General features: G+C 43.8%; 1 protein-coding gene across 6 annotated transcripts in view; it reads left to right on the forward strand.

The window, feature by feature from the left end:
* The first annotated feature begins 3727 nt into the window (after positions 1-3727).
* The window catches only part of ndst3 (N-deacetylase/N-sulfotransferase (heparan glucosaminyl) 3), a 51667-nt gene continuing 34008 nt past the window's right edge, over positions 3728-21386 (forward strand). For 2 of the 6 annotated variants that reach the window (XM_036000982.1, XM_031302766.2), the window contains exons 1-3: positions 3729-4163; positions 5797-5888; positions 5996-7279. In XM_036000982.1, the coding sequence (XP_035856875.1) occupies positions 6287-7279 (993 nt within the window). In that variant the 5' untranslated portion in view covers positions 3729-4163; positions 5797-5888; positions 5996-6286. Of the gene's footprint in view, positions 4164-5796; positions 5889-5995; positions 7280-21386 lie in introns of all 6 variants that reach the window. The other 4 variants (XM_036000983.1, XM_031302765.2, XM_031302764.2 and 1 more) reach the window with 4 other exon arrangements.

Genomic DNA, 21386 nt, shown 5'->3' on the forward strand with positions numbered 1-21386 from the left:
AGTGTTGCATACGGTAACGTAGCCTACTTTGGATGTATCGTGAGCTAAACCAGGTATCACTGTCACTGTGTCATGAGCCAAAGCATTAAGAGTTTGTTGTAGCAATGAATGTAATAATAACATAGATTCATATAGCAAATTTCATGAAACCCAAGGACGCTTTCCACAAGAACAGGGGGACAAGGGAAAAGAAAATACAAGGTCAGCACAAACACGGACTGAAGAGAAGTAAAAACCGGGCGCTAAATGGAAGGGGGACGTGATTTAATGTCTGCTACTGATGTACAACCACGTCGCACATTGTAAAGTTATTTTATGAATGAAAAAGACATATTACATACCTGAGGGCCAATTCGGGGTGGGTTTTGAATCATTTACAATCCCATAATTGTCTCCAACTGATAAAAACCCGACCGAGATTGACTCAGGTTTTCGCCTGTCGTCGGTCCCTTTCCCTTTTAGTTTTTAGTTGTTCTTCGTTTAATTTCCTTATTCTGTGATGGCCCTGCCCCAGTATCAACCATAACTACAAGAGATAACTTCTTAAATAATATCCAAATACAATTAGGACGATATAAAGATATCTCTGGCTACCCTTTACCTGGTTGTATCCTTACTAACACAGGCTTTTCCGGTGTTACACCGAAATCTGTGACTCATCAGAATGTGTGACTGTAGAGCCGGTCTGCCTGCTGTAAATCATTTTGTGACTTTGCGGGAAATATCGGACACGGGCAAAGGCGTTAACAAAAACTATAGAAAAAGGGCGTTCTTAGTCTCGTTTGCTGTTACAGGTCATTTATGATCATTAGATGAAAAATTACAGTTTCAGAAACATTTAAAAGTTACATATAGTTCCTTTAACTTAAAAAATAAACCAGGCCCTACTTTCACTGCACAGTACTGTACATGCCTTTTATTTGTATCAAAGCAATGCATATAGGCCTGCTATAGGAGTATCATGTTATATTGAAGAATAGATTAGATTAAAATTACGAGTTTATCTGTGACTGCTAAATAAATAATTGATTTGATTATTCATATCAGAGTATAGTTTGCCGCTGTATGTTGCTATGGTAATTCTGCATTTGGCAGACTTCCAGTAATAGATTGATTTGGTCTGGTTATTCTATACATAGACTCTTCTCTGTGTGTGTGTGTGTGTGTGTGTGTGTGTGTGTGTGTGTGTGCGTGTGTACATGTGTGCTGTCGTACATCTTTGCCTTATCAATCTGTAAGCGCTGTATTGATTGGCCAAAAGATATTCCCTCTAATGTGCTTGAGGATCAGGAGTTGGGGAGCTTTCACTTAGCCTCCAAGCTCTTAAGAGTATCTCTATCTATCAACGTTTCCAGGCATGTGGAGGGGTCAGGGTCACACACACACACACACACACACACACACACACACACACACACACACACACACAGAGAGAAGAAGAAGCAGGAATCATTAAAATAGCAACAGCATCAAGCAGCCAACACACCTAAGCAAAGCTCGAGCTTGTTGTTGTACACTGTGGGAGTCAAAGAGCTGATGCATCTCGGGGAGCTGCTAGTTTGAGCAATAGATCCTGCTCTTTGTGGAAACAGCCGGGAGAGAAGGGTATCATTATTAGTGCCAGGGCTCAGGGTCTAGTTAGTGTTTAGTGTGAGCATGCAACAATCTGTCCAATGTTTTGTTTTGTTTTTAATTAGGGGGGTAAAGCGTGAACGTTGCATTGTCTGGATGCCTCCTGCCCTGACTCCTGGGATGATGTGATGCATCGTGATGATAATGTCTTTCCCTGTTTTTACACTTGAGCTCCATTTGCTCTCTTCAGGCCTCAAACAGGACTACTAACAGGGCCACCATTTAGCTCTCAGCAGGGCGAGAGAAGAGGGGGAATCAGTCGCTCCTCTTCTCTTATCTCTCACTTAACAAAAGCCTCTGATGAAGACAACAAGCATTCTCCCGCTCTCTGTCTCTCTCTTGCTCTCCTCTGTTTAACTGTCAGAGTGCTAGTTGAACATGGCAGCTCCGACACTTTTCACATCTCTAGTCCTTTGTTGTATGTGCTGCTCCGTGTGTGTGTGTGTGTGTGTGTGTGTGTGTGTGTGTGCGTGCGTGCGTGTGTGCGTGCGTGCGTGCGTGCGTGTGTGTGTGTGTGAGAGAGTGGCTGCATCCTTGAGCACATTGTTGTATAAAGCACAGGCTTGCTTGTGTCTCTGCACTTGCTTGCCAGTGTTTGCGCTTTGTATACTTGCACCCTGGCCTATGTGTCATTACATGAGTTTGTGTAATAAGTTGACCATATGCTTACATGTACTGTATATGTGTCTTAGGATGTTGTGCTGATCTCACTTTCATGTTGATTTTATCCTTTTGTATTGTATTTGTATTTTATTCTATGTTAATCTGAGAATGTTTTTTTTGTTGGTTATGTTGTGAAGCAACAGATTGTAACACTATGTCCAAGACAAATTTCCCCTTGGAGACAATAAAGTGTATTCTATTCTATTCTATTCTATATGTGGATTCTCATTCTCAGCAGTTACTTCTTTTGTTTGCAGCAGTGAATGTCTCCGTAATTATCTTTAGGGTTAACTCAAACATGCATGGAAACACATGGAAATTGTAGCCAGTCTATGTGCAGCTGTCTAGTTTTCATTTATGGCTTATTGTCTCCAACTAGCACCATCGCAGAAGTGGTTCTCGCAATGTGGAGGAAATGGGTGAACAGCCTCTCTAATTACACTTCACCCACTGACATTAATTTACATACAAATACAATTGCACTCCAATCCATACCTTCATTATCTCTGGATTCTATTTTGTAGGGCATGATATTCTGGCTGTTATATTTCATTCAAGCTCTGTTTCTCAGCACCACTGCTTAGTCATTACACTAACTGAAAGCCACAAATAGGGCTTCCAGTGAGACTAAAATGTTCACGCTAAGTAAAGGGTAAGTAAAAGGAACATAATACTAGTATGCAAATGGATTCTTTCTCAACGTTTCGTTATGTACACTGGCTGTGTGTGCATATGTATGTATGTATGTAGCCCACAATCAGCTCAAACATCACCCCCCCCCCCCCACACACACACACACACACACACACACACACACAAAATAAGCTCTATTGTAAGGCCATTACAATGTGAATGAGGGGCCCACCAGTTCCATTGAGATGTGTGTGAGTGAGTGTGTGTCAGTGCAAATAGGTTAGAGAGATTGATGAACTAGTAGGAAGGGAGAAGGGAACACCTAATCAAGTTAAACAACACTGTGTGATTGACATGCTATGCCTGCTTGATTGACATTCTACAGAAGTAGGCCTAATGGGGCTGATTCACATGTGGGGGAACATGAATGAATGTTTTGAATAGTGAATATCAGAAATGTCTCGAAGCCTATTCATTCCCATGATTGATACCAGTCTTGATTATGTGAAATGGATTTTTACACCAGCAATAGTCTAAGAGTTCCTCTTCCTTCTCATTCTTTTTATCCGTGAGTTATACATCTTGTGCAAGGAGCAAGGCGCACTATTAACTTGCACCGGTGCGTATCCGTGCATGACATCCCTCATCTGACTAACAACAACTAACGGGCCGTGAGCTTTTACCGGGGCCCGTGATCGCTGATGCCCGAGAAAAAGGCTGTTTGTGTCAATCAAACCGAGCCCCCTCCCCTTCTTTCCTTTCTAGGCTACCTCTCTCTCCCTCACTCTTCCCCTCTTGCGCTCTCTCTCCCTCGATCGCCTCCACTTGTGTAGGCGCTCTTAAACCAGAGCATTTACGCACGGCAGTCAGTCGTTAACGGGCAGCCTGATATCGGTGCTCTTCCGTCTATACTAGCTGGCTAATCTCCTCCTTAAAGAGCCTAGATAAGGTAGAAGTGAGCAGAGCGGGAGAGAGGAGAAGACCGCGGGGGAGACGAAAGAGAAGAATGATGAAAGGGGGGAGGAGAGCCGATCATTCCGGCTGCCCGCATCTGCTGCTCTAGTGGAGGGTAGAGAGTAGAGAAAGAGGAGATGGCACAACGCTTCAGCATCCAAAACAAACGGGAGTGGTGCGCCACCGAGACCGGAGCCCCGGACCCACCCGAAGAAGCATCCCACTCACTGCTCTCCCATCAGCCTCTTCCCCGCACGGCAACGCCTCAGCCTCGGTAAGAGGTAAATTGGCGAGCTGGTGCTCGTTCTTAACATAAACTTCAGCGGCAGAGAGCGGGATGGAAAACTATGGAATTATCTGTTAGTTTGAGTTAATCTTTCAGTCTGTTAATAGCCAGGGATGTTTATGCCGCGGGTTCCTTTCTTTTTGTATTAGAGATTTACTGCACAAACAGAATAGGCTACATTCATTACCATTTTTATTTTTTCCTCCAGTTGTTTTTGTGTTTATCCTACTTAACACCACGGCACTCTCTTCACTGTTAATCTAATTTAGAAATGATTGCAGTTAGGCTAAATAATTATTAGTAGGCTATGACCACTGACTTAAATAGGCCTACAAAAAACAAACTATTGATTTTGAAGTTAAGTACATCTTTGGTTTACAATTTGATTTAGAATTTGATTAAAAACTTTTTTTCACCTAGCATTTGATAAAATGCGTGAAAAACGACTCTTAGGCCGTGTATTTTTAGCTTTTCATATTGCATGATTTAGCATACCATTGGGAGTCTTAGTTATTAAAATTACAAGAGGAAAACTTCCATGAGAGGTCTCTCTGTGGTAATCCAATTCCAGCGCCCTCTAGTGGCCTTAATAGTGAAACATGCATACCTGCAGTAACAGGTTAAACCAGCACTCACCTATAGTTTAGACACTCAGCTGTGTGTCCGAATTGATGTCTTTCCTCATTTGAAATCTCAAAACACCAGTTTGAATTAACCTCCTCTAAGACTGAATAAGTGCACGCTCCTTTTCTTGGTACAAAGACGATTTCCTCTTCATGTTTGGCGTGTAATACAACTCTTAACACCATAAGCTGTTTAAGAGAATTAGTGTACAGTAGTAATTCAAGTACCAATGAAGATGACACACATGTTATTCAACAAAAAATACTACTTTTTTCTGGCTATAAAGAAACTGCTATGAGTTATTTTCCTTCTTTTTTCATTTTCTGGTATCATATTTAAGGAATATCTCCCTCCTCTATGACCTTCTCTTTGCGTGTGTTCTCTAAAGGCACGGAACAAGGAAAGAAGGATGGGGAACGTGAGGGAAGACTATTGATATTCAAGCAGACAGAAGGAAAAAAAGAGGAGGTGTAGAAAGATAGAGAGAGGGGAGGAGTGAGGCATCGAGAGAAAAGAGAAAGAAAGAGATGCTGTGGGATCTTTTCTTCTCCCTGGCTCCCGGCACATACATTAAGATGCTAATCCTGGTCTTTTTTGTCTCTTTCTATAATTCATTGCATTTTGTTCCTCTCTCAGCTCTGTCTCTCTTATTCTTGCACTTTTCTCTTCTTCTCCATTTCCTCTGTACTGTCACAGGCTCCCCCCAGATTAGTGCTCCTGGCAAAAGGATCCCAACTCTAATTTTGTGGTATTTCAGATGATTAGGTTCAGAAATAGGACAGAAGTGCACAGAGTTTCACGCAATTAGAGGAATTCTCTGTAGAGCTTTATGGGACTGATTAGTTGAGCTCCCATCCACCTCCCCACACTGCCACATTAACACACAACCAGCTGTTGTTTATTTGCAAGGATTGATTTTTGTGTGTGTTTGTGCTTTTAACTGTGATGTCTCTTTGTGTGTGTGTGTGTGTGTGTGTGTGTGTGTGTGTGTGTGTTTGTGCCAGAGGTTGGATAAACCCTAAGGATGCAAGTTGTTTTCAATCAGCTCTGTAGTTACCAGCTGTGCCCTCACATTCCCCAGGGTGGCACAACCTAGGTATGTGCACACCCGCAAGCACGTTCGCAGAGAACCAATGCATACTATTCAACCTTGCCCAACAAATTCACTCTTTCTTCTTTTCTCCTTGTCCCCTTTCTCTGCAGGCATTAATCATCACTCCCTCAGTCTCTGCATGTGATTCCTCTGTGAGGACTGGAAGGAGAGTACCTTGACTGCATTTCCTCAATGAAGACCTTTCTTCTCCAACATCCGGCACAGCTCCCTTCTCCACCTGCCATGGTGACATGACACACCCCTGAGTGGCTTTGCTCCTTTCTCGCACACATAGACACTCTCTTGGGATTCTGAAACCCCTAAACTTGTGCAGACAGTCTCTAGGCTCCAGCAAACTAAAAAAGACATCTCCTTGGACACACAACACCTCCCTATTCGCGATGACGGTGGCTGTGCGATTCCGTCGCCACTTACGTAGGCTCCTGCTCCTGCTGGCCTCCTGCTGTCTCCTCTCCCTCCTCCTCTCTGCCTACTTTCTGTTTACAAACTCCTCCCCCTCCATGCAACTTGGACAATCCCCCGAACCCGCCTGCTCCCAGCCACTCTCCCCATACCATCAACTTCCATACCCGTACCCCCCTAACCCCCCTCACACACTTGTCCACACTGACCAGGTAGTGCTGGTGCTGGTGGAGTCCCAGTACTCCCAGCTGGGTCAGGACATTGTGGCTATATTGGAGTCAGCACACTTTCAGTTTCGCATGGAAATCGCCTCAGGGAAGGGCGACCTTCCGCCGCTGACAGAGAAAGGCCGCGGCCGATATTCACTCATCATTTATGAAAATCTCTTAAAGTATGCACATGCTGACACATGGAACAGACAGCTGTTGCATCAATACTGTACTGAGTACAGAGTGGGCATCATAGGTTTCTACCGCTCCACTGAGAGCTCCCCACCTCTCCTCAAACTCCGAGGCTTCCCGCTGGTGCTTAGGACCAACCAGGCACTTTGGGACTGCTGTGTGGTGTCTAGCTCACCTCTCCTTCACCTGACCAAGCCCGGCACAGATCGAGGGGCTTTACCTGGGGAGGACTGGACCTCCTTCTCCTCCAATCACTCTTCCTACCAGGCCGTGCTGCATGCACGGGCCAAGGAGGGAGCAGGGGCAGGTAGTGGTGATAACCCAGGGCCTGGCTTTAGTTTAGGCCTCCAAGCCACTGTGGTGCAGGACATGGGACTCTATGATGGGGTGAGGAGGGTGCTATTTGGCCAGGGACTTGGCTACTGGCTCCATAGACTCATCCTGGTGGATGCCATCTCCTACCTCACAGACAGGAAGCTTACTTTGGGTCTGGACCGGCACATACTGGTGGATATTGACGACATCTTTGTGGGCAAGGAAGGGACACGCATGAACGCCAAGGATGTGAAGGTATTGAGGGTGATGTGTGTGTGATAATCTGCGAGTGAGAAAGAGTGGATTAGAGGGGGGGAATTATTATCGGGTCAGTGATGTTGATTTGATTTTTCTTTCTGCTGTCAACTTCTTGATGGCAGTGCAGTGGTGATAATATGGTATGTTTACTTATTGCTGTGTACGTCTGCAGACACCTCAGCAAAAGATTTTACCTGGAGTGTATTTCGGGGGATTTTAGCTCAGATATGGGTGCACTAAGAGGGTATTTGGGAAAGCTCATGCATGTGCATGTGTGTAATGTCTGTGCGAGTTGTGTTCTAAGTGCATATGTGTTGGGGTACAGCGAGAGGGTATTTATCTCAACTAGAGGTTTAGCCAGAAGTAAAGAGGCCATTTAAGGGAACAAAGACGTGGAGTGAAAGAGAGAAAGCGAGGTAGTGAATGAGCCAGTGAAAAGATGAATGGCACTTATTCCTCTTTTCCCACGTTCCTCCTCTTAGGGAAACTAAAGCAGAGTCAGCCATGCAGCCTGCCTCTCAAGACAGCTATTGTTTCAACAAACACGCTTGCATGAGCAAACACACACAAACACACACATACATACATACATACATACACATATACTTAGACGTGCACCTCCACAGATGTATTTGCAGACATGCAAATAAACCCTAATTTCTGTAGGAATTTACAAGAGGGGGAAAAACCTTCTCAGGTTTGCTGGAGTGTGGATAAAACGCTTCTACAAAAGGAATTCTGTTTGAAATCGGTAGTCACATTTTCCCACTGCGTCCTCACTCAGGACCATTCAAGAGAAACAAATTGTGTTTGGTAGGTTTTCATGTGTGGGAGTGTGTGTATGTGTGGGACTTTAAGACAGGTGAGATTTATGCTGCTCTGCGCTGATGTGCATGAGCCAACCTCGTCTGCCTGTCTCACTGCAGCCACAGGACATACATGATAGGACAGTGCGTTTGTGTATATATATATATATATATATATATATATATATATATATATATATATATATATATTAGGGCTGTCAAACGATTACATTTTCTTAATTGCGATTAATCGTTGTTTTTCTATAGTTAATCACGATTAATCGCAGGTTTTATCACATGATTAAAATTCTATTATTTTGCGTTTCAGAACTGTTTTTAACTACATATTAACAATGGAAAGCAATTCTTACCAGTGTATCTTGATTGGGAATCAAATGAATGCAAAGAAAGTTACTTTATGAACTTGATTTTAAGATTTGTATTTGTTTATTATATATTTAATCTAGTCACACATTTGAATTTAGAGTCAATATTAGGGTTGGGTATTGTTTGGTTTGGATACCGGTGCTAACGGTGCCTGAACCGATACTTTTTAAGAAAGTTAAAAAAAAGAAGGGTACTAAACAGTTGGCGACATTAAAGAATGACTTGTTTATTGCTAAGGCCATATCGTCAAAATTAAATGTTTAATAATAATGTAATCACTATAACAATAACTTATTTCACTAGTAAATAGCTGTTGAATGACAAAAACAACCACCAGATGGGAAAAGGGCATTTAACAACAACTTTGAATTCACCACGAGGCTGTAAATTACCAGTTTCATTGAACGCACCGTCTGTGTTTTTCCGACAACTGCAGCTGCAGATTGTTACATCCCGGTGTCGGAATCCTCTACAGTGAAATACAGTCACACTTTACACCGTTTAGCGTTAGCTGTCAGCATTGTAACCGTGTTTAATCCAGCTACTAGCTAGCGGTAGGCTAACGTTAGCTGCTGTCGAGTATAGTGTTAACTAGCGTCACGTGCAGCAATGTTTCTGTTGCCTGTATCGTCTGTTTCAGAGCATCACAAGTGCAGGCATATCAGTGGCACCAGAATGAGGCACCAGAATGAGGCACCGAAATCCGCGTTGCTATTCCTGCAGTAGCAGGATGTGTTACGAGGAAGTACGGCAAAATAGTAGCCTGTTAGGCACGACGCAAAGCCGAGTGAAGTGAAAATAAATTAATAAATGGCGGCATGCGATTAATACGATTAAAAAATTAAAAATTATGCTCGGCCCTTAATCGCATCGCGATTAACGCGTTAATGCTGACAGCCCTAATATATATATATATATGTCTATAAATATGTGTGTGAGTGTGTGTTTTCTGAATCACAACTTTAGATTAGAATGTCACATCCTGTCAATGGTTGACACCTGTCTCGTCAGGCGCTAAAAAAAAAAAAAAAAGGAGCCACCTGTCTATAGTTGGAGGAGATTAGAGGAATGGGGATGCTGAGAAAACTGGAGGGCAGTGGGTGGTGAAGTGGAGAGGAATTCCACCCTTGAATATAAAAAAGTTGCTTGTATCCAAAAAGGATAAAAGAGTGCATATTCACACACACACACACACACACACACACACACACACACACACACACACACACACACACACACACACACACACACAGAGTGCACACATACCCGTGCACATACACATTCACAAAATGAGCACACAAGCGCTCTCTAGTTGGAGTATTCATTTTAAGTCTGCTTGACTCTTCAGCTTTGTTGCATAAATATACATGAGGATAAACCAGTGCCATAACAGAAGGACAGGGAGGTGGGGATGGAGGAAGAGTGGGAGAGAGAGACAGAGAGAGAGGGGCAGAGAAAGAGAGAGTGATGTCATATGAAACACTCACTCCGTCCACACTTTTTCTCTCTCCTTAAGGATAGTTGGCAATCACAGAGAGGAAGACTAGAGGAAAAAAGAGGGAAATGTGTTGGAGGGAGGACGCTAGGGGGGAGGCGGAGTATGTCGCCTACGGGGAAGAGCTATCAGCTAACTTCACAATTTCAGAGAAACAAAATGCTGAAGGGAAATGGGGAAGCAGAGGAGGGGAGCAGGAATATGATGATTAGTAGCAGCCCTCCCTTCAGAGATGGAGAGCCTCAGGTAAAGTTGTCAGATTAGAGTTTGAACAAGGTGTATTTTAAGTGACAAGTGTGTAGGGCTAGGTACTGAATTCAAAACTTTTTAGGCACCGACCGAATTGCCTCCTTAGTATCGGGCACGAATAATGCCTAGTCATTCAATACCAAATTTCAATACCTAAGGAGTAAATCTCATCAGCGTCAGTGAGCCAAAGCATGCAGCATGCTTCTACCAAGATCTAATAATGCTGGTGACTGGCTGTCTAACGTTACATGTCGTGGAGGCTCGCAGGAAAAACTCTACGTTACGCACAGAGACAGGGCTCTTGTAGTAGGAGCTGAGAAAGATTTGTGCCATAATGTGTAATGTTGTAATTTATTTTTGTTAAAATGGAAAAACAAAAACAAAAATTGGTATAGAACCTTTCAGGAACCTGTATCGAAGTCACGGTATTGGTATACGTACCTGTATTGAATTTTTTTTGAATGATACCCAGCCCTACAAGTGTGTAAATCATCATGTATGTTCATAATCATGTGAATCAACTAATTTATGTCACTGTTATCTTTTTTATATGTCATATCTTTGTTGTGATGCAGGAGTTGTTTGCTTAGGTAATCCTGTTGGTTAGTTATTAGATGGGCTTTTAAATGAAAGTTTTTCCATTCTAGCAGTGTCAAAACAGATCCAACAAATCTACATTTGAGCATATTAAGTCTTCGGTGATTTCGCTCTTACATTATCAAGACATCTAAAAATATTTGATTCTAAATATTCTAGCACTGCAAAAATGTTTTTTTAAAGCAAATGTCAGTTATGAGACACCACAGCAGAAAACAAATGAGTGAATCATTATGAGTGACACACAAATTATGTGAAAATGTAAATCCTCTCTCATCCCTGGTGCTTCAAAAACAGCTTATGTCTAACACTGCATCAAAGTCTATGTAACATGATGTGTTATTGACCAATTAGTAGGACAAGGCATTTGCAGTGCCAATGTTACAAATTCTCTCTTACCTCTAAGCCAACATTCAGTCTCCTGTTCTCCCCGAGAGGAAAAGAGAAAGGATTGAGACAGAGAGAGAGAAAGGCCAATTAAAATGTCTCCCTCCTTCTCTCTGCACTCTTCATTAGTCTCACCCCACGAGTTCATCTGGTGACAAACAATACCTACACCCCCTCCTGTCTGCACACACACAGCTGTATTTCCTCTATTAAAATGATTCACAGAGAGGCACCCCATGGATGACATTTTTCAAAATGAGGGATGATGCCAGTCAAAAAGTCCCATCAATGATTTGCGTGAGCCAGTGTGTTTTTTAATTCATGCCTGTAGGTATTCTCCTCTTCTCTCCCTCGGAGTGGTCTTTAGGGAAGTGTCCAATTCTCATCTTCAGATCCCTCTTCATCACCTCCTCCTTTCTCCCCCTCCTCCTCTTCCACTCACCTTCTTCCTCACCCCCTTCCCGCTTGAGTCATTGATCAGTATCTCCGGCCTATTTGTATTCCTCCCTAAACCTCTCTTTCAACTTGTTCCCACTCTTTCCCCCCCTAAGGTGCTTTCTGAAGTTGAGGCGACACAGACACATGTGAACAGACATACTGTACATGAACTCAGAAGTCAAGACAATGAAATTACTAGATATTTAGCATTTATTTTTTATCTAAAGGAAGGTAGTGGCTCAGAAATATGCCCAGTTACCTTGTTCTCAGAACATTTCTGTGTAGATTTGTGGCATGCAAATTCTCCTCATGTTTGTTTGGGTGCAAGTTAGATTGTCCAGTGATGGACTGTCGTCATGTCAGAGGAAATCCCCCTGCATTTTGCACATTTGATTGCAGTCAGTCTCTTGTACTCCTGAAAAGGAATAATTGGCTCAATAAGATTAAAACATGCTTTTCCAAAGACACAGTGGGGCAGTTGCTGCACTTTCATTACCCTGTTTAATTTGACAAGTCAAATAACTGCTCTCATGTGGCCTAATAAGCCATAAAGTGCCATTTTCCCTGTAGGACTGAATAGGAAATCAGTTTCAACATTTTATCCAGCTATTTGTTATTCTACATGTTACTGCGTGCCCTAATGACAATGAGAACGGACAATGGGGTAGGGATGTTTGAAATGAAGAACATACATGTCCAAGCTAAAGTGTTTTTTTATGTCATCATTATCACTTTGGTCTGGCAATACAATCTGGCAATAATTGAACAAAAAAAGTAATTTCACAAAATGGGCAATATTCAGACTTCAATGAAGGTTTTTGGCATAGCAGTCTGTAATTATTGTGCAGTCCTACTTAGAGTTAATCTTTAGACTAATTAAGTATGATGCATACAGTGCCAGTTAAGTCAATGGAACTCTTTCCATATGCCTTTATTACTTTGCCAAACGCTATTACATAAGTAATGAATAAAATACATAAACAGTGGAGAAAAGATTTGAAACTACTGGAGGCTGACAAGGACATGGGAGAAAAAAAATCTAAACAATTTAAATTTTTTAGGAATTCTTGAGGCGACATCATTCATTTAATATGTGGCAAAGGCTGGCACCCTTGCTAAGGAATCTCAGGTGTGATCTTAATGGGTTTTGAAGTGACAAAGTTGCAGGTGGGAAAGGGAGAAAAAGGAGATGACATAAGATGGCTGAAAGGAACAAGATATTGCTTCAAGCATGATGCGTCCTGACATCTGCATTCATTCACCCCCCTAATCTGGACATATGAGATGATCACAGTCAGCCCTGCAAGGAAGGAGATGTTTTACAGTTACACTATTAGAAAGAAAACAGGTTGTTACATGTTTATGTATCAGGCGTCATTTTTAACATAAAGTATGAAAAAGACAGTCACGGCAGTGTCACTGTAATGAATAGCATCTGTCAACAAGACAATTATCTTAATAACTTTTTTTGTTTAATTCCATTTTTGTCAGTGTTCTTGTCCTAACTCCAAATTAACTCTGAGAATGTGGCAGTGTGCCATGCATTTTCTCCACAAAATGAGGCAGATTTTGCAGTCACAGCAATCACTGAAACTCAAAATCCTTGAGGCGCCGCCAAGAAGAATTTAGTGTAAGTATAGCGATGCCAAAGCAATCATAAGTACCTTGGATCTGTAAATGCAAGTGAATAGATTATTTTGTAAAAGGCACCAATATAAAAAAGCTACATTGACTTGAATCTGACAAGAGAGACTGGAAGTCAGACAGAGAAGGGTAAGCAAAAGGAGGACTGGCATTAACTGGTAAAGTGCACTCCCTGCTCATCAAATAGAGATGCCTGACCCAGTTAAATTTGCTGGTCTAGTGTTAACATGACATGCACAGATACACACACCTAACCACAAACACATGCACTCATGTAGATGAATCAAGAACTTTGACCTGCTTTTGCAAAAGAATTAAACCCCGTAAATGTGTCAAATTTTCTTGTTCCTCTAAACACACCTTCAAATCTGTTTGCGCATAAAATCCCACTTGCAAATAAGTTATTTTATAATTACTTTTGTTATTTTAGATCTCCCAGCCAGGCTTAAGGCTGTGAAAACAAAAGAGAAGAAACAGTGCAAAGGCGAGAATGACAGAATGGGGATATGGTGGGAAGGTGGTTGGTGTAAAGTGTTTGCGAAAAGCAGTGAATGCCAGCTGTCCAGATGCCTGTCTCCCATCTGTTTGAACCCCAACATCTAGCTGGCGCCTCTTCTACTGCTTACCAAACACGCATGCAAGAACACACAAACACAAACACACACACACACACACACACACACACACACACACACACACACACACACACACACACACACACACACACACACACACACACACACACACTGTCGCTCTCACGTACAAACAAACTGGCATTGCTTCTGACACTAGCAGTGTTAGGCAGCTGTGGGATTGGGCACATAAATGAGGGCCATCGCTAACAGCTAATCCATTTGTGTGCTTACCTTCATCACTAGGATTGTCAAGATCTCTCACATGCTACATAGTCCCACCTCCTGCTAATCCAAATCCCCCTTCTTTCTTATAAAGTAGCTCTTATGGCCCATTTTAAAACCATCTCCAGCTTTGAGCTCAGTATCCAGTGGACAGATTGGCTCCATGTTGCTCAAAGCCCTCCATTCTCCCAGATCTGCTGCCGTTACCCTCAGAAAAACAGCAGGAGGGGACTTCACTGTCCCTCAGAGCCCGAGATAAGATTTTGTCATAAGCTCAGTGTGCATGTTTCTGTCCAAGAAGTGCACTCCTTTTTATTGCTGGGCATAGTTTGTACCCACAGTTCTGCCTCCTAATGATGATCATCAGTAGTTCTCCCATTGCTCTCTATTCTTGAAAGTAAAGTTTCTGAGAACAACACTCAGGTACTGTATTTAGTTTAAGACCAGTAAACTGACACAATTTGCCCAGCACAATGTTTTTTGTTCACTCAACAAACCATTGCTGTAGTTGTGGTATCCTGATGTGGTTGTGTTATGAATATATTAATGTTGCTCATTTTATTACATTTTGTCTGGATAGAACCTCTTGATAGGACACAAACACACACTGAGTCACCAAAATAAAATGTTGCAAAAGCAGGGCGGTTAGGCTACTATGCCAATCACAAGGGCCCTTAAACTGCCAGTATACTTCTACAGAGGTGCTTGTCAGATGGCTGAAAAGCTTCGAAACCCCCCTTCCCCGACATCTTTCAAACAATCCGACACACCCACTTCACGCAGTGATTGGCCAGCTGTGTGGAGTTGAACACCTCTCTGGCTTTCTTTTTTCATTCTTTACAAAACTATTTTTGTCACTTTACATGCGTACAACCGAGTGCAACGCTATGAATGCATTGCAAGAGAGACTGTCAGAAAATGTGTGCCATTATTCCCATATTACACGGACGTGGAATGTCACCTCTCTGTGGGGGAAGGAGCCGGAACTTGTGCGGGAGGTGGAGCGCTACCAGTTGGATCTGGTGGGGCTTACCTCTACGCACAGTCTCGGTTCTGGAACCATACTCCTGGATAGGGGTTGAACTCTTTTCTTCTCCGGAGTTGCCCAGGGTGTGAGGCGCCGGGCGGGTGTGGGGATACTCACAAGCCCCTGGCTGAGCGTCGCTACGTTGGAGTTTACCCTGGTGGACGAGAGGGTCACCTCCCTACGCCTGCGGGTTGTGGGGGGGAAAACTATGACTGTTGTTTGTGCATATGCACCAAACAAGAGTTCGGAGTATTCGGCCTTCTTGGAGACCTGGAATGGAGTCCTGTATGGGGCTCCAGGGGGGGACTCCATAGTTCTGCTGGGGGACTTCAACGTGCACATGGGTAATGATGGAGACACATGGAGAGGCGTGATTGGGAGGAACGGCCTCCCTGATCTAAACCAGAGTGGTTGTCTGTTGTTGGACTTCTGTGCTAGTCATGGATTGTCTATAACAAACACCATGTCACCAAGACATGGAGAAGGACTTTCGGTCGGCACCAAGTAGAGCTTAAGAAAAAAAAAAATCAAGCCCGAACCTGCCCGAGCCCGAGGATGTTGTGTCCGAGCCCGGCCCGGCCCAACACATTAACTGTAATTAATACGTGGGCCGTTATAACTGATGTTCTCAACTACAATTCAGAGTTGTTTGAACTGCAGAAATCTGTTTAGAATAATACAACAAGGACGAAGCCTGTAAACTGCGCTGTTTGTTTAGAATGGAACGGATCGCAAGTGGATCTGAATGAAGAAACGTAAAAAAAAGAAACAATGATGAACAACATATTGTTGTCACTGCCCACGACTTGTTTAAACTGCTTCCATACTTCCGACTTTCCTCCACACTTTTTCTTTTTTTCTTTACATCTTCAAGCTCCCAGTGTGATGCGTGCGAGAGGACATGTGCTGCATTTTGTAACTGCAGCCTAACTTTTGTACACATTTGTTACTTTTATATAGCCTATATATATTTATAATATTTCTGATTATGGCATAGCTATCTCCCCACCCAAATAGGATAATAAGGTAATGGATAAAAAAAAATTTGCTTGATTAAGGGTCCGGCCCAGGCCAGGAGGATGTGGCGGAAAATAACGGCCGGCTTGGGCCGAGAATCTAAACTCTAGCACCAAGGTGCTTCTGGAAAACCGTTCGCCACCTCAGGAGGGGGAAGTGGGGAACCATCCAAGCTGTGTACAGTAAGGATGGGACGCTGTTGACCTCAACTGAGGAGGTAATAGGGCGGTGGAAGGAACACTTTGAGGAACTCCTACATCCGACTAATACGCCCTCTATGGTAGAGGCAGAGCTGGAGGATGATGGGGGATTGTCGTCAATTTCCCTGGTGGAAGTCGCTGAGGTAGTTAAACAACTCCACAGTGGCAAAGCCCCAGGGATTGATGAGATCCATCCAGAAATTCTTAAAGCTCTGGGTGTGGAGGGGTTGTCTTGGTTGACACGCCTCTTCAACATTGTGTGGAAGTCTGGGACGGTGCCTAAGGAGTGGCAGACCGGGGTGGTGGTTCCCCTGTTTAAAAAGGGGGACCAGAGGGTGTGTGTGCCAATTACAGGGGTATCACACTTCTCAGCCTCCCTGGTAAGGTCTACTCCAAGGTGCTGGAAAGGAGGGTTCGGCCGATAGTCGAACCTCGGGTTGAAGAGGAACAATGCGGATTCCGTCCTGGTCGTGGAACAACGGACCAGCTCTTTACTCTCGCAAGGATCCTGGAGGGAGCCTGGGAGTGTGCCCATGTAGGTCCATGTAGACCGCTACATGTGCTTTGTGGATCTGGAGAAGGCGTATGACCGGGTCCCCCGGGAGATACTATGGGAGGTGCTGCGGGAGTATGGGGTGAGGGGGTCCCTTCTCAGGGCCATCCAATCTCTGTACGACCAAAGCGAGAGCTGTGTACGGGTTCTCGGCAGTAAGTCGGACTCGTTTCCAGGGCTGTACTTTGTCACCAATCCTGTTTGTGGTCAGATGATGTGGTCCTGATGGCATCATCGGCCTGTGACCTTCAGCACTCACTGGATCGGTTCGCAGCCGAGTGTGAAGCGGCTGGGATGAGGATCAGCACCTCTAAATCTGAGGCCATGGTTCTCAGCAGGAAACCGATGGAGTGCCTTCTCCAGGTAGGGAATGAGTCATTACCCCAAGTGAAGGAGTTCAAGTACCTTGGGGTCTTGTTCGCGAGTGAGGGGACAATGGAGTGGGAGATTGGTCGGAGAATCGGCGCAGCGGGTGCGGTATTACATTCAATTTATCGCACCGTTGTGACGAAAAGAGAGCTGAGCCAGAAGGCAAAGCTCTCAATCTACCGGTCAGTTTTCGTTCCTACCCTCACCTATGGTCATGAAGGCTGGGTCATGATCGAAAGAACAAGATCCAGGGTACAAGCGGCCGAAATGGGTTTCCTCAGGAAGGGTGGCTGGCGTCTCCCTTAGAGATAGGGTGAGAAGCTCAGTCATCCGTGAGGAGCTCGGAGTAGAGCCGCTGCTCCTTCGCGTCGAAAGGACCCAGTTGAGGTGGTTCGGGCATCTGGTAAGGATGCCCCCTGGGCGCCTCCCTAGGGAGGTGTTCCAGGCACGTCCAGCTGGGAGGAGGCCTCGGGGAAGACCCAGGACTAGGTGGAGGGATTATATCTCCAACCTGGCCTGGGAACGCCTCGGTATCCCCCAGTCGGAGCTGGTTAATGTGGCTCGGGAAAGGGAAGTTTGGGGTCCCCTGCTGGAGCTGCTCCCCCCACGACCCGATACCGGATAAGCGGACGAAGATGGATGGATGGATTATTCCCATATTTAAACAATATCACGTTTCCCCCCTCTCTATGACAGGCAGCTTTTCACTCCGCCTTTGAGTGTGGCCGTTGTCTGATAACACATTGTAAAAACTAGTTCTGTAGTTCTATACTTATTGTATAACAATAATTCACAAAACTTACAAAAGAAAAATGTACTCATAAACTCACTATTGTGGTTAATACAGAATGCCTTATTATTATTATTGACAGTTGGCTGCTAAACAACAACTTCTTTAATGCGAGAATTGGCCAAGTTCATATTATTCCTTTTTAATGTTTGCTTTTTGGTGTTCTGGATTCGTCAGCAATGAGAGCTTTAAAGGTGACAAAATGTTCACTGTAATAGTAAAAGGGTTAAAACATGCAAAATCACCTTGGGGTCATTTGTGGCTCTGGGTCTCACTGGTGCATCACAAAAACTGGTCATTTGCTTGGCTCTTCTGTTTTCTGCTATGGATGTTAGGTAGCAGAATACAAATGAGGTGTTTAAACTAATATACTGCACAGTTGGACACACACCTATGCCGAGTCACAGATACCAACACACACGTTAATAATGCATTTCGACCAAGTGCATCGGGGAGTGTATATTGAGTTACAATGCAAAGCACTCAGCTAAAAACTTAATTTAATTCTTATGTCTTTGCATCCACACGTTTGTCTGTGTGTGGATAGGCAAATGTGTGTGTGTGTGTGTGTGTGTGTGTGTGTGTAAGATGTAGAGGATGTCATAACAGAGGAGACAGGGGATCAGATTAGAGAGCTGTGCACATCTGTCAGCATGCAGCCATCTTCAACACCATTAGATTAGAGCTAATGAAGACACTGTGTGCATGTGTCTGTATATTTGTTAGTTTGGGACACACACACACAGGATGAGAAAAGGTAAAAAGCGACAGAGAGAGAGAGACTGCCTGGAACCAATTCCTTGCTCTGACATCAACTGCTCAGGTCTCGTAAATCAGGGTTCCTGGGGATCGATTAAAAGCAGCATGACAAAGATTGGTAATAGAGATGTGGCGGGTAGCCCAACAGAAAGACCCAGCAGTCTGAAATATACAGGGAATTATAAGAGTTTCATAATTAACAAAATATTTGCGGAAGGGAGCAAATGGCAGGAAGTGCAACGATAGCAAGAAGACGGGGAGAGAGTGCCAGAGAAATAGCAAGAGGAGACTGTTATAGAAAGGGAGAGAGAGCGATCTTTCCACCATGCTGCTTCAGCCTTCCTTTCAAATTAGAACAGTCCTGTCTCCTGAGAATGTGACATTTTCATGGAGCGAGCGAGGGAAAGATGGAGGTTCGGGGGGTGGGGGGGTGGAAGGGGGGCAGAGAGGCAACTGCAGGTTCTCAGAAGCAGGAAGATGGAAGAGAAAGAGGAAGAAAAGAGGAAGCAGCAGAGGAGTGAGAGAGAGAGCGAGAGAGAGAGCGAGAGAGAGAGAGAGAGAGAGAGAGAGAGAGAGAAAGAGAGACAGAGGGGGGGGGGAGAGGGGAATGCATGGCTTTCACTTGGTAGTGTTAGGGGTGGATGGAGAGAATGATGAGAAGGGAGGAGTATGTGGGGGGGGTTAGTCCACCCTCCAGAGGCTACTAATGCACTGACCTTCATTAACTCGCATTACTGTTGATGTGTGTGACTGTATGTGCGAGTGTGCAACTCTCTTTAGTTAACACTCATTACAGAGTCTTTGTTTAAAGGCCAGTAAACTAATGAAGTCATTAAATATATGGAGAAAAAATCTGATTCAAGGATTGAAACCCAAGACTGAGGTAACATTAAGGACAGGAACGGCCACTGGAACACTTAGTAGCCTACACGAACAAAATAATGAAACACACTGTAACAGCATGTTGGTGTTTGCCATTGTCAAGCCACAGGATAAGCACTGATGATAGTTCTCTGAGGAACTAGAGTTTACTACAATATACAGCAGAGAGACATAAGACCTGAATCGGATAGATCTGGGTGTTTATCTATGCAAGTGCAGGCTGGGGATAGAAAAACTGATATACTGGGCTGTGTGGGGTTCAGAGGGGAACCCTGTGGGCCTTCAAGGTATTCAGTGAAGGCCTAAGAAAAAATATTAAAAGAAGTATTGTACTTTTAAATTATGTATTTATTTTTCTGTTTTTATTCACTGAAATAATAGTAATAATGTCTAGATTATTGTTAACCTGGACTCACTTATTTCTGGCAAACAGTGGTTCAATAATGGTCGGGGAAATGGACCAATCACAGCCCTGGCGAGGCAGGTCCTTGAAGTCTTATACTTCAACAGTTTGACGTTTGGTTTGAGCCTTTCTTGACGTACACATTTTTTTTAAACTGACGAACATCAATTGTATAATTCATGGCTCAATTCAAACAGGATAAAAAAAAAATTGTCGTTCCCCATTCACTACCGTTCATATTTTTTCTGAATTAAAGTCCTGTGCCGGTTCACCGGAAGGGGAGGGATTTCGCCTAGTTGAAGCAGCCCGCGAGCCAATTTTTTTTTTGGAGGGTGGTAGGGAAAGACTCATGAATATTCATTAGGGAACTCATCCATGAATGGCTAGTACTCGTTGCCTGCTCTGGTTGGGTTGGTTAGGTTTAGGCAAGAGGAGTGGGATTGGTTATGGTTAGGGTAAGAATGTCAGGGTGAGCCAATCAGGGATGAGTTACCTAATGACAAGTAGCCTATAGATCTGTAACTCTGATTTAATGGCCCTGACACATCAACCCGACAGCCGACCGTCAGGAGGAAAGGCAGTCGGACTGATCAGTCTCCCCGATTTGGTCAAAAAAGTGCCTCGGAACACACCGAAGCAACGCCGACTTGAGCATATGTTCTGCGCGTGCGCAAGACGTAATATGTCTCCATAACAGCAGGCGGTGCTAATCTGTATTGTCGCCCAAAAAATGAAAACCGGCAGCTGATTGGATGAACGCGTCACGTGGGTCTGGCTGCTCCCGGATTTTACAATCGAGCATAATGGTGGCTCATTCAGAATACGATCTCAAGGTTTCCCGCAGAAAATTTGTTAGTTAAGGTGGTAGGGTTGGGGTTGCCATCTGACGGGGGTACAGACTCTGTACTACATTTAACAATTAGACTACTTATTAAACACTAAATATTAATTATTTTATTATTTAAAAAACATAACTATAACAGTGTTACTCGCATGGCTCCCATTATCCTCCGTGACACTCTCTCTTCCAATTCGCCTGACAACTCTTCTCCAAAACAAACAGCTCTGCGATAACAGAGCTCAGCCCATAGCTTCACTCACTCAAAGCAGATAGTATGCGTGAAATAAAAACAGGACACGTAATTTCACTGTGTATAGTGTTAACTACGCTAACTAACCGTGTGTTGTGAACCGCGTGTAGCGATTAAAAAAAAACAGACAACAGCTGTGTCTCAAAGACCGGG

Source organism: Sander lucioperca, chromosome 4 (genome assembly GCF_008315115.2).
Source record: "Sander lucioperca isolate FBNREF2018 chromosome 4, SLUC_FBN_1.2, whole genome shotgun sequence".
NCBI lineage: Eukaryota > Metazoa > Chordata > Actinopteri > Perciformes > Percidae > Sander > Sander lucioperca.